Source organism: Anolis sagrei, chromosome 1 (assembly GCF_037176765.1).
Source record: "Anolis sagrei isolate rAnoSag1 chromosome 1, rAnoSag1.mat, whole genome shotgun sequence".
Lineage (NCBI taxonomy): Eukaryota > Metazoa > Chordata > Lepidosauria > Squamata > Dactyloidae > Anolis > Anolis sagrei.
In genome coordinates this window covers 147,313,132-147,326,184 of record NC_090021.1, presented here as the reverse complement: position 1 = coordinate 147,326,184, position 13,053 = coordinate 147,313,132, and the positions used below count along the sequence as shown (strand labels likewise).

The 13,053-nt window shown below is 39.8% G+C and overlaps 1 protein-coding gene across 2 annotated transcripts in view; it reads right to left on the bottom strand.

Moving 5' to 3' along the window:
- Positions 1-13,053, bottom strand: part of FERMT1 (FERM domain containing kindlin 1) — a 36,975-nt gene that overhangs the window by 10,068 nt on the left and 13,854 nt on the right. For both annotated transcript variants that reach the window (XM_060785673.2, XM_060785682.2), the window contains exons 4-11: positions 11,061-11,201; positions 10,418-10,631; positions 9,459-9,561; positions 6,975-7,082; positions 4,806-4,937; positions 4,017-4,066; positions 2,790-2,914; positions 1,003-1,109 (exon numbers count right to left, since the gene is read on the bottom strand). In XM_060785673.2, the coding sequence (XP_060641656.2) occupies positions 1,003-1,109; positions 2,790-2,914; positions 4,017-4,066; positions 4,806-4,937; positions 6,975-7,082; positions 9,459-9,561; positions 10,418-10,631; positions 11,061-11,201 (980 nt within the window). The remainder of the gene's footprint in view (positions 1-1,002; positions 1,110-2,789; positions 2,915-4,016; positions 4,067-4,805; positions 4,938-6,974; positions 7,083-9,458; positions 9,562-10,417; positions 10,632-11,060; positions 11,202-13,053) is intronic.

Below are 13,053 nucleotides of genomic sequence, written 5' to 3'. Positions count from 1 at the left end.
ATCGGGAAGAAAGGGTTAAGTTCCCTTTATTTAGGCTGCTGGCCTGATGACCACCAAGCCCCATAGCATCACACACATATACTGTTTACTACAACATATTCTTGGGCACCAACATGGCTAACTTGGTCTTTAATTTCTGCCCTCTTTTTATATCTGCCTGTCTTCACAGAGTAAATTTGTTCCAGAGGAAGAACTAAGTTCATTGCTTTGGATTCTGGAGAACCCTAAACACTTTCCTCCTCCCTGTTCCTCATCCTTTTGAGACCCACATATGGACAATGCAGTGTATTTTGAGAGACTTCTTAACTCTAGCTGTTCTCAGTCATAGGTTTTTAAACATTTGTTGTGCTACTATCAATGTTTATTGCTTATTTTTTGTGTATTATATTTATTTTAACTGTTTTGTATTGTTTGTTTGTTATTGCTTTTATTATTGATGTATTGTGGGCTCGGCCTCATGTAAGCCGCACCAAGTCCCTTGGGGAGATGGTAGCGGAGTATAAATAATAATAATAATAATAATAATAATAATTATTATTATTATTCTCCATGAGACAGTATCACCGTTCCATTGTGCTAATCCTTTTTATACATTACTGTTGTGTGTTTTCAGATGGACTCCAATTTATGTTGACTCTGTCATAGGCTCATCTTGACTAGATTTATTCAGACGTGTCCTGCCATTTTGCTCTTCTAAGCCTAAGAAAGTGACTTGCCCAAGGTCATCTAATAGATTTCCATGGCTGAATGGGAATTTGAACCCTGAAGACTAGTCCATCATGTAAACCCCATGCTAGCTCTCCCCACAGATATCCTCATTCACTGGCTAACTTGCATTGTGAGGTCAATTTATTTTTGTGCACATACCTGAAATAATTATGCTTTACAACTGTCTGGCTTTACTATGCTAATCACGATCTCTGGGCCTTAAGCACACATTCCTAAAAACAACCAAAGAGTAATAGACCCTCTAACAGAATCATTGGCCGTTTCTTGACTTACGTTATCACATCTCAAGTGTACTTCATTCATTCCATCAGCAACAGGGATGAGTAATTTAATTCCGTATTTTTTCCCTGACACATTTACGTCTGGAACAATTTCACAGCCTGAAGGACAGAATGCATGAGAAGTCATGAGTGAGGATAAACAAAAGAAACAAAAAACCTATCATGTAAAACAAAAAGACTTAAATCCAAGTTGGAAAAATGGAAATTTAGTGCGCCAACAGTAATATAAATTCCATTGACTCATTAGCTTTGGGAACAAAGGAGTTGACTAGGTTAATCCAAAAGGGTGTCATCAATCAATATTCAGATGACACTCAACTCTACTACTCATTTCCACTCCCAAGACAAGAAGGCTGTCATGGCTTTAAAGCAGTGTCTGTCATCAGTAATGGCCTGGAAAAGAGCAAATAAATTAAACCAGGTAAGATGCTCCTGATCAAACAGCAGACAGATCAGAGAATAGAGCGTAAGCCAGTGTCAGACACTATACTCCTGCTGAAAATACAAATCTGTGGGATATGGTGTATTCCTTGACTCCTTTTATACCTGGAGGCCTGGATTGCTGCAGTGGCCAGGAGTACCTTGTACATTTTAAAACTTGTGCGTCAACTATGTCCATTTCTTGAGATGCCGTATCTGGCCACAGTGGCACTTGCTTTAGTTATATCCCGTTGCTGTACTTGGTTGGACGAGATGAATATTTTTGAAACTTCAGCTGATCCATAGAACTGCATCTAGACTAGACTGTTAACAGGGGCAGTTTACAAAGAACAACCAAGTCCTTAATAAAACAGTCTACCCAGCCAGTTTTAAGCATGGATTTTAAACTCGTGTCTTGTGTTTAATCTCTGTTCTGTGTATTTTAATTATTATTTTCTAGAAATACATTTTAATGTGTATTTATACAGTTTTTACAATGTTTATGTGTTTTAATTATGCTGTAACCCTTAATTGTAGGGAAATGGTTTAATAATACCAAGCATCTTCATTGCCATGAATAGCTCTGATAGCGAAGGCAGGGAGATGTTGTTTGAAGGTCTGGCATTTGAGCTGGAGCCCAGCAGTCCCCAGCATTTCCCTCAGCTCCGCTTATAAGAAGAGCCTATGGAGGAAGCTACCACTTCTCAGCCTGCAGAACAAGTATTACACAAAAAGTTCATCTGAGCAGATGGAGGAAGGATTAAAGTGACCCGGCCCTCTTGGACATGTGAAGGGAGAAGGTTCAACTTCACAATTCCTCCAGGTTAGCAGAGAAACGCACTATCAATAGGCAACTCCTGAGAAGCTAACATAAAAGGTGCTCAAGAGTGGCACCTTGTTGCTGGCAGCAACTTCAGCATTTGGAGCTGTGACCTCGGCTGTTGGTGATCTCTGGACTGTTGACTATCTCTTGGACTCTGCTATTTGGATTTGTGGATTAACCCTTGACTTGACTCTGTTAAAATCGGCTTTGAATCTTGGAATGGACTATTGCTTTTCTGGTGTTATTCCCTGCTGTTGTTTCTTTTCGTTTGGATTCTGTGGGTTGGACTTGGACTGTTTGCTAACCACCTGTTTAGAAATGGGCCCTGGCTTTATGGCACTCATCCTCTATCCTTCACTCATTTGGCTGGTAAAACAAATGTGGAAAAAAACATGATTAAATCAAAACCTCATGTACAAACTGATTACATTGTGCCTGTGTGCAGGTAAAGCGCAAATAGACACATTATCCAATGTGTTAAGTAGCATACAAAAACATCACTTTATAAAATGTAGAGTGAAAACATCTCTCCCTACCTCTTAAGTTGAGTTTCTCAATGGGTTCTCCATATCCTGCTTCTTTGTTTTTAAAATAAGATATGGAAGTGTCTTTGAAGACAAACCAGTACTCCTTGAAGGCTTTCAGTGTCAGCTTTTTGGATCTGCAATTAAAAAAAGAATTGCATCAAGATCTCTTTCTGGGTATACTAAAGCAAAGGTAAAGGTTTCCCCTTGACATTAAGTCTAGTCGTGTCCAACTCTGGGGGGTGGTGCTCATCTCCATTTCTAAGTTGAAGAGCCAGCGTTGTCCATAGACACCTCCAAGGTCATGTGGCTAGCATGACTGCATGGAGTGCCGTTACCTTCCCGCTGGAGTGGTACCTATTTATCTACTCACATTTGTATGTTTTCGAACTGCTAGGTTGGCAGGAGCTGGGCTAACAGTGGGAACTCACCCTACTCTCTGGATTCGAATGGCCAACCTTTCAGTCAATAAGTTCACCAGCTCAGTAGTTTAACCTGCTACCAACTAAGACAGCCAAGCTGTATTCCTCAGTGCATTTGGGGAATTTCTTGCGGGCACCACTGATGGATGACAGATTTTTTTTCAGACATATCCTCAATTGAGAGGAGCAGCTGAACTTTCGATTGGGAGCAAAATCCAATTAATTTTAACAGAATTATTTTATATCTCAAATACACTTCCTGGCACAATGATCCAAATTAGTGAGAATTACTTCCTATTCAACATACCATAGAATTAAAAGGTTTGAATGAGTCACTTCACTGGAAGAAAAGCTAACAACTTTGCAATGCAAACAACTGAGCTTTTCTTTGGAAACTCAGTTTGTTTACCAGCACTTAAAACTACTAAGAAGACAAATGGATGCTGTGCCTGCACAAACTGGATATTTGTATTCATTTAAAGATACACGTAGAACTACTTCTTGATCAGGCATGGGCAAACTTCGACCCTCCAGGTGTTTGGACTTCAACTCCCACAATTCCTAACAGCCAGAAGTCTATTAGGAATTGTGAGAGTTGAAGTCCAAAACACCTGGAGGGCCGAAGTTTGCCCATGCCTGATCTTGATGATGTAGGCTTGTAGCAAATAAGACCTGTTAGTCTTTAAGGCGTCACAACAGAATAGTGTGGCTATCCCCTCTGTTATTGTGAAAAAGATTAAAATTGCAGAAAGCCATTGTAATTTAATAAAGCACAATAACTACTGTTTTTTCCCCTTTTGTTTCCCTTTTTACTTACCTAAATAACTTGAGGTTATCTGCAAGCATTGGTATGTCTGTGATATCCTCCTGTAGACAGACAATCATTATTTTAGTACAATATATATTTTAGGTATTGACTGCATATTTGAAAACCATAATGTAAACATTATACTATAATTTTCGAGTTATGGTTTTCTTTTCTGACATATTTTTTTTTAAGAAAACCAGAGTCCAAGAATACGTTGTGAACAAATTGAAGCATTCATTTCAAACAAGCAATGATCTTTTACACCTTCAAAGAGGTGAAATAACCGAAATACATTTTTCTCACAATATATGAAGTTGACAAAAATATCTCAGCAAAGTCTGAAATTCAGGAGGAGAGTTGCAACAATATTATGTGTATAATGGAAATATAACAGTGTGGCTCCTTATTGGATCTATTTTGTAGAAGGCTAAGGCCCCTTCTACACTTCCATACAATCCAGATTATCAAATCAGGTAATCCACATTATCTGCTTTGAACTGGATTATATGAGTCTACACTGCCATATAATCAAGTTCAAAGCAGATAATCTGGATTTAATATGGCAGTGTAGATGGGACCTTAGGTCCTTCCACACATCAAGGTAGAAAATCCCACAATATCTGCTTTGAACTGGATTATCTGAATCCACACTGCCATAGATCCCAGTTCAAAGCAGAAAATGTGGGATTTTATTCAGCTGTGTGGAAGGGGCCTTAGTGACATTAAACCACAATCCTTTCTCCTCTCTTGCCACATTGACATGACTCTATGGCCCCTAAAATCTTGGATGTTACATACCAATGCGCCTTCTGTTTTTCCACCTTCTAGAGTTACTTCAAGATTTGAAAGAGCAGCCTCCACTTCATCTGTTTCGGTTTCAGTTGTGAAAGCTTGTGACCCTGATGATAATGTCAGCTTGCTGACATGATACTGCAATAAAGATATAACAATATGGAAAGATGATCAGAACAGCTTCATTTAGTTCATACCTATGGGAGATTTGAAGTACCTTAGTGATTTGAGCATGGAGCTATGACTTTGGACACAAGGGTTTGAATCCCTACTTCGCTATAAGTCCACTCAGTGATGGAAATCGATTGGATGACCTTAGGTTACACACAATTGCAGTCCCAGAAAGCATAGTGAGGCTGGCTCTACGCTGCCCTATATCCCAGGATCTGATCCCAGATTATCTGCTTTGAACTGGATTATACGAGTCTACATTGCCAGATAATCTGGGATAAGCAGATATAGGGGAGTGTAGATCCAGCCTAACTTAAGATCTTTGGGTCACCTAAAGTTGTCAAGGACTCAAAGGACTCAAGTAGAAAAAAACCCTTTTGATATTTGTGGAAGTCATTCATAATTTTTTTGATAAATCCCCCCAATAGCTCACAAACTTTGAGAAAATGGAATATGGCCACATGTCTGTCTCTCTTTCTTTCCTTGTTCCCTCTCACAAAGCAGTTTGGCTAAAATGTTCAACTTTACTCACAACTTTAACCACATGTATGACAGAAGAGGACAGCCCAAAAGGCATGTGACTATATATTTGCCCATCAGCTTCCCTCTCCCAGGATAGATGGTTCTTCTTATGGGAAGCACCCTGGAGCAGCCATTTGCCTTTTAAATTGGTTCCAAAGTACCACTGGGTCTCCTGCACTGTTGGACTTCAAAAAGAGTTTCTTTTTTTTCAAAACCTCAGTCGGAATTCTGGCTTGTTCTAGGCATTGCTGTAGCATTTTTGGCTGCCCAGATAGCTCCCAAGAATTGCTGTGGTACCTGAAATAGTTATGTTTACTTTTGGAGTTAATCATGTTACAGTAAGTTGTAGCAGGACCAAGTGTGTGTGTGTTGAAGAAAAACCTTATGGTAATTATTTTGTGCAGCTGGTAATGTAGGTCAACCAGCAATCTTGGACCACACCCGATAGGGTATAACAGTATAGGTTTTTAGAATACAGTTCTGGAGAGCCTTTTCTCTGAGGAGATCTATGCTCAAAGGCTCTGCTCTGAGGAGCAGGTTGGAGAGAAGCCGTTATGCTGCTCTAAAGGAGGCTATGGTGGAATAGCTGTTTGCTCAAGGTTTATGTTTTGCTTTCTCATTTGACTTAAGATGAAGATGCCTTATTTTGTGTTACTTACAAAGACTGTGTAAGTTTCTTCCACTGTTTGTTTTTGTATGCAGCATTGCAAGTTTGTATTTCATCTCTGCTATTAAGAGTAAAGACTTTTCTTTTCATTTCTACTCTTGTCTGTATGTCTTGTGCATTGGACGTGGCTAAGATCTGCTTACAGTGCAACAAATCATTAGGGAGCTTGCACCAGTTGTTTATTGGAAAACCTCTTACAGGTTTCAATAGCTAGTTACATGGTAAAGAAGTGGCTCCTTCCTTCCACTATTGCTCACATATTAGCACATAAAGCTAATCTTGAAGACACATAATAACTCTGTCTAGTACTTTCCTCTTAGAATTTGCCACCACTTGGGAGGCAGCACATAACAATATTTTTGGTCGGCAGCTACAAATGCTTTACAACCTGAAGGTTGGTGGTTTGAATCTGCGAGATGGGGTAAGCTCTCATCTGTCAACCCCAGCTTCTTATGTGGCAACATGGGAGCAACCTCCTACAGAATGTTAACACATCTGGGCACCCCCTGGGCAACGTCCTTGCAGACAGCCAATTCTCTCACACCAGAAGCAACTTGCAGTATTTTCTCAATTTGCTTCTGACACGATTAAAAACAACAACATCTGTTGTAAAATATTAGGGCATCTGTTCATTATTTACATATGTTTAAATAGAATTTGCACGAGCAAACCAGTTAATTACAGTTGAGAAGCTGGAGGGAGGTGAGGCCTCATGCGGAACTATAAATTCATATGGTGTTTGTTGTACTTGTGTTTTGGCAACTGCTTAACGCAAGTGGGAAAACTGGTTTTTCAACTTAGGAGCAAGCATGTACCTGCAGTGCAGCAAAAATGAAAGTTTCTTCCTCTGTACAGTCTATTTCTTCCAGCAGAATAGCCCACCGAGCTTGTTCGTACAGCTGGCTGATCCGTACAGCATCATACTGTTGGGAAAAGAAGCAAGACCAAGGCTGCATGAGAGTGGACATGATTTTTGTGCAAAATTGTCATAGATCAAACACTTACAACAGTGCAACTGCCTCTACACAGAGTGCCTCGAAGCAGGGCTTGGAAAAAGTTACATTTCAGATTCTAGAGAAGGCATGGGCAAACTTTGGCCCTCCAGGTGTTTTGGACTTTGAAGTTGAAGTCCAAAACACATGGAGGGCCGAGTCCAAAACACCTGGAGGGCCGGAGTTTGCCCATGCCTTGAGTAGAGCCTCCTGCTATTGCTAGTCCAGACTAAAGGAGATCAATTGAATCAATGGATTCTGCCTATTTGTGGACTCATCATTCAATTAGTTGAATGGATGTGCACTAGTTAGGTCTAACCAAAAGGATGTCAGCCTATATTTCCCAGAATCCCACAATATTCCTGTTGTTTGACGGATTCTGTGAGTTATGTTTAGAAAAGTAACATTTCCAAGCTCTTAGGTTTATCCCTAAGGCAATCAATAGTACAAGTGTGTCCAACTAAACCAACAGTGTTGTCGCTGCTGCTGCTGCTGCTGTGTGTGTCTTCAAGTCATTTTTTGACTTATTACAACCATATCATGGAGTTTTCTGGGGCTGAGAGTGTGTGACTCACCCAAGGTCACCCAGTGGGTCTCTATGAGCAAACGGAGAAGACCCACTGGTCTCCAAAGTTGAAATAGGGCTACAAAGTGGGAGTCCATGACATGCAAATGTGGAAAAAAGCAAATCACAGACCACTTACTACAATGCAGTCTGAGCCCCACCACATGCACAGTGGAGGACCTTCTCACAGCGACACCAGAGGCACTCCAAGTGGCCAGCTTCTGGTCAAAGGAAATTTAGTATAATGCCATTTTTTACTTGGTTTGTGGTTTTTCTATATATTATAACTGTATCCTCAATTCACAATAGATAAATCCAAATTGTTGTCCAAAACTCAAACCACGACTGTGAAGCAAATGTAACTACACCCAATTTGGGAAGTGAACAGCAAAAAAAAAAAAAAAACCACAAACAACCCCCCCCCCCCCCCACTTCATGTAATAACTAAGGCTGTATAAGTATGAGTAGGAAGCTATTTTGTTTAGCAGCACAGTCACCATGTGTAGTAAAGCTCAACCTCCAACGCTTTGGAGCAACTGCAGAAGATAACATACTCTTCCCTCTTTTTTCTAAGTTCATGGCTTTGTAATTATTGGCAGGAGAAACAATGAAAACTTGTTCAGACAATTTTAAAATGGAATGCAATATAGAATGCTGGTTCGGAAAGCCAGACACATGTTAGGGCTTGAGTTCGAGGTATTCATTTTTTTTCTGCACAGTAAATATCCACTCTATAAGGGTAGCACTAAAAATATGTTTTCTGTCTTATTTGCAGCAAAACACATTTTATTTTCAAGTTCTACTTCTTCACTTCAAACTTACAAATAGTTTTGCTTGGTACAAATTCCAGTATAAAGGCAATAAACTTTCATGTTGATCAATTACATTTAATGTGCATGCATAGTTTGCCAGAAAGGAAAAATCTGTTACACTGGCTGAGGGTGACTAAAACTATATAGATAATCTCATCTGGAAAGCAGAATGTTGTGGAATACTGAAACAAATGTACCTCTCAGTTGAAATGCAAGTTTGAAATGTTTTACTTTCTTCACAGTGTAAAGTTGTAGGTTTTAACAGATGTCTATGCCCAACACCACTGGAGAAATTATTCTACTTAGCCGGTATTGTACCAGCTGACATCCGCCAGGATCAAGGCAGTGACATTTCCATCCTCTGTTTGGATATCAGCCAATGTGCCAATGTCTTAAATCAAGAAACAGCTTCCTAAGATCTACAGAGATATTTGCAGGAACACCTCAGCAAATGAGAGTCCAAAAGTGGCAGGCTAAAAGCCGGAACCTCAATTCATGGCTGAGACCGGATGAGAAACTCCGTCCTGGGCACACAGAAAATTGAGTGACTTGGAAGGCACTGAACAGGCTGTGTTCTGGTACCACGAGTTGCAGAGCTAACCTTAAGAAATGGGCTACAAAGTGGAGACAATGACATGCGAGTGTGAGAAGGGCAAACCACAGACCACCTATTACAATGCAGCCTGAGCTCTGCTACATGCACAATGGAGGACCTTCTTAAAGTGATACCAGAGGCACTCCAAATGGCCAGCTTCTGGTCAAAGCAAATTTAGTACAATGCCAAGCGTTTAACTTTGTTTGTGTTTTAATACATTATAACTGACATGACAAATAAATAAATAAATAAATAAGAAAACTGATCTGAAAGTGACTTTCCACGATATGTTTTAAATTGTAGCAGATTATGAAAGGAGTATTAAAGTTCCTTACTTTTGCATTCAAGTCAAAGAAAGTGTAGTATTTAAAGCGTAACATAAGCTGATCATCTTCCTGAATGCCTTGCTCCATAAGTGACCGAGAAGAATCTAACCACCTGGAAGAGGAAAGAGAAAAAACAAATGTAGTTGCACGTATCTGAGGAGGAAGGAAAAGGTTAGTTTAAAAATAAAGAGTAAAAGTCCAGTTTATAATCATACAAGCAATATTTGACTAAGCAAAGTGCCAGTTTTTAATTCTTATGTATTTTCTTAGATAAATTGTATATCAGTGCTTGTTCTCGCACAAACTGTTAGTTTTTCTGAAATGTAGAAGCTGAAGCTCTCTATTCATCTGAAAGCATTCTAGTTAGGAAAACCAACTATATTTTTGTTTGCACAGCAAAAATAGTCAGGAAAAACAACACATGGGTTTTCAGCAACTATTTGCATAAATTGTGTGAAGTTGCAGTTGCATAATTTCCTGCAAAAGAACTGCATGTAGTTATGCAAAATGTATTTTAATGGGTATTTTTTTTGCAGCTTTCTGGATTAGTATCCTCAAAACATTTTCTGAAAAAGTATGTGTATTTTGTGCAAATACATTTTTCCTAATGAAAGCTCCAAAAGTAAAGAATTTCATAGCTGATACCTCCCCATCCCTGGCCCAAAACACCCTTTTTAAAATTAAGTATGCAAATGTTTATGGATGTTCACATCTCCACCCCACCTTCCATCAAAGTTAACATATGAGAACAAAAAGTAATTGCATGTGGTATAATACTTGCTTATGCCAATATCAATAAAGAATGGGATCCCAGCCTCAAAATACTAAATAACAGTTTGGTACTCAAACCACCCCAGAAATCAAACGCAAACACATACACACACACTGGAACAATGCTTCACTACACACATTTATTCCTAGCTTATCGAAACCAGCAAATTGAGACAATCACCAGAAGTGCCCCTTACCCGGCATTTAGTTTTGCTTTATCAACCAAAGTTCGAGGCTGATACATTTTGGCGAGTGTTTCTGGGGTACAGTTGGGGTGGTTGCAAGCAAGGCTGCTCCAGTTCTGTTTCGCCAAAGGACTGTCACCAAACCATGTGATGGTAGAAGAGATGGGGGTCCCGCTCATGGGATCATAAATGGGCGTCATGGTTTTACTGTATAAGCCAGGGCTTGCTGAAATATTAGGGATGGAAAGCAAGAAAATCAGTCTGTAAGATCACTTAATATCAAAACCCTTTTCTAATATGTTGGCCTGATTTTTTTACTTATCCCATCTTGCTGTTTTTATTTGCAACTAGATCAGGTTTGACTCAGTGCATGAAAGAATGAACCAATGAATGAACACCTGTCAAGAGTTCAACTGCCATGCTTATGTCTTGTGAACTCAGAGATACTGCTTTCTTAATTGAGTCAATTCACCTATTGCATTCCTTCTATTTTTCTACCACAGCCCATTTTACTGAACATTATCATCTTTTCCAGGAAGATATCTTATCTCCCTAAATTTCATGGGTCTCTCTCCCTACTGTAGAGTATTTTGTATCTGGATGGTGGACACCGCATTAATAAAACAAATATAATTATTATCTGCTGGACTGTTACCTGGCAACCCCAGACTCACTGGGGAGTTGTGCAAATTTAAGATATCTTCTATGACTGGCTCTTTGTCTTTGTCTTTCCTTTTTTTCTTTTTCACATCTTCGGGTAATTTCAGCACAGAAAGTTCTTCTGGCCGTCTTATACCTATGGACAAAATTTTACAAGATAAAAAGTCTTAAAGTGGAAACACGCTGAACACAGCTTCCTCCAACTGAGAGTCTTTTCTTTCAAAAGACGAAAGGAACCCAAGACCAAAAGTAAAACAATTATATAAGTGCAATAATGTATATTATGTCTTTGCATACTTCGCATACATTATTGCAATTATATAATTGTTTTACTTTTGGTCTTAGGGACCTTTTGCCTTTTGCATTTCAGGGAACCCCTGCTCTCTAGTCTTTTCTTTCACACATTGGTTTCCTGTTGGGAAGCACAACTCTCCTGACCTTAGGCCGATGAAGAGGCTTTTGCTCAGGACCAACATCTGTTTCGGTGAACTTCCAGGTTTGGGATGGAGAGGAACCAAAATGTATGTTAGTTGTTGGGGGTGATGGTGCTGTGTTGGGTCAAAAAACTGGAAATGGTCCTCTCAAAAAGTCACCAATTTAAGGAGTGAAAGGAGAATCTTCCTCTCTAGCAGTCACTTATCTCCCCAGAATGCTGTGGAATTTGAAGAGGCATAAATGGAGGGAGAAATGGGGCAAGAGGAAGGTGTGTCAAGCTAACCCTGACTGGGACTGCCTTCCACTTGGAAACCAATGCCCTCACTGTGGAAGAACATGTAGGTCAAGAATAGGGCTCCACAGTCATCTACGTATCTACCGCCAAGCCACTACACTTGGAAGGCCATCATACTTGGACAGCAAGAGGTTGCCTAAGTAAAGCACTTCTCTCTCAGCTTGGACTCAGAAATAAGGTCAGTGGAGATAAAAATTGCCATATATGGTGGGAGTAGTAGGTAAGCCAGAAGAAGGACTTCATCACATGAATTAACATTTTCCTCCATTTTAGCATGCTAGCAAAACAGAGTTTGACAGAAGCCATCCCATGATACACAACCATTTCCAGTGGTTGCCTGTGGGAATCTGTCTTGCCAGCATGCTAAAATGGAGAGAAGACTCTGTTTTCAGTAGTCAGGTAACACCTGACTTCTGATTCAAGAAATGGGAAGAAGCAGGAAGAAGATGGGGAAAGAGTGTGGGATGGCTGGCCATCCCCGAAGAAGGACCTTGCCAAGAGAAAATGGGGTAAGACGGGTCCCCGCTCTTCCCAATGCTTTCCCCCACTTCCCTTCTGCTTATCTGCTGAAGTTCAAAAGCAGAGTGGTTTCATCTTCTTCCTCCCCACCTCCTTTGCTCTTAAAATCAGACTCTCCTGTCCCACTTCACTTGATGCATGACACAAACTGAGTATTCTGTAACTCAGGACCCTTCCAGACAGGCCCTATATCCCAGAATCTGATCCCAGGTTTACTGCATTAAACTGGATTATATGAGTGCCCACTGCCAGATAATCTGGGATAAACAGAAAATCTGGGATCAGATCCTGGGATATAGGGTGCCTGGAAGGGCTCCGAGACTCTATTCCAAAATCAAAAGTTGTCCACATGGGTGTCTGAGACAGTGACAACTTTGCTTTCAATGAATACAAGCTTGGTCTCATGCACAAAGTTATTAAAACATTGTGTATAAAATTACCTTCAAGCTATGTGTATAAGGCGCACAAGAAACATTAATTCATTTCATGTTCAGACTTGGGTCTTATTTTCATGATATCTCATGATGTACAAACATGCAAGTAGAGGTGTTCCAGAATTCAAAACACTTTTGGTCCCTAGCACTGCAGATAAGGGATACTCAATGTGTATTAACAGATTGGCAGAAACTATCATGCTACTAATCTTAGGACGTTTTAAAAAATGCATCACTGAGTTTATATTTTTTTAAAATGAGACATCTGTCTGTGATTTGATGCTGATTTCAGAATGAGACAAACT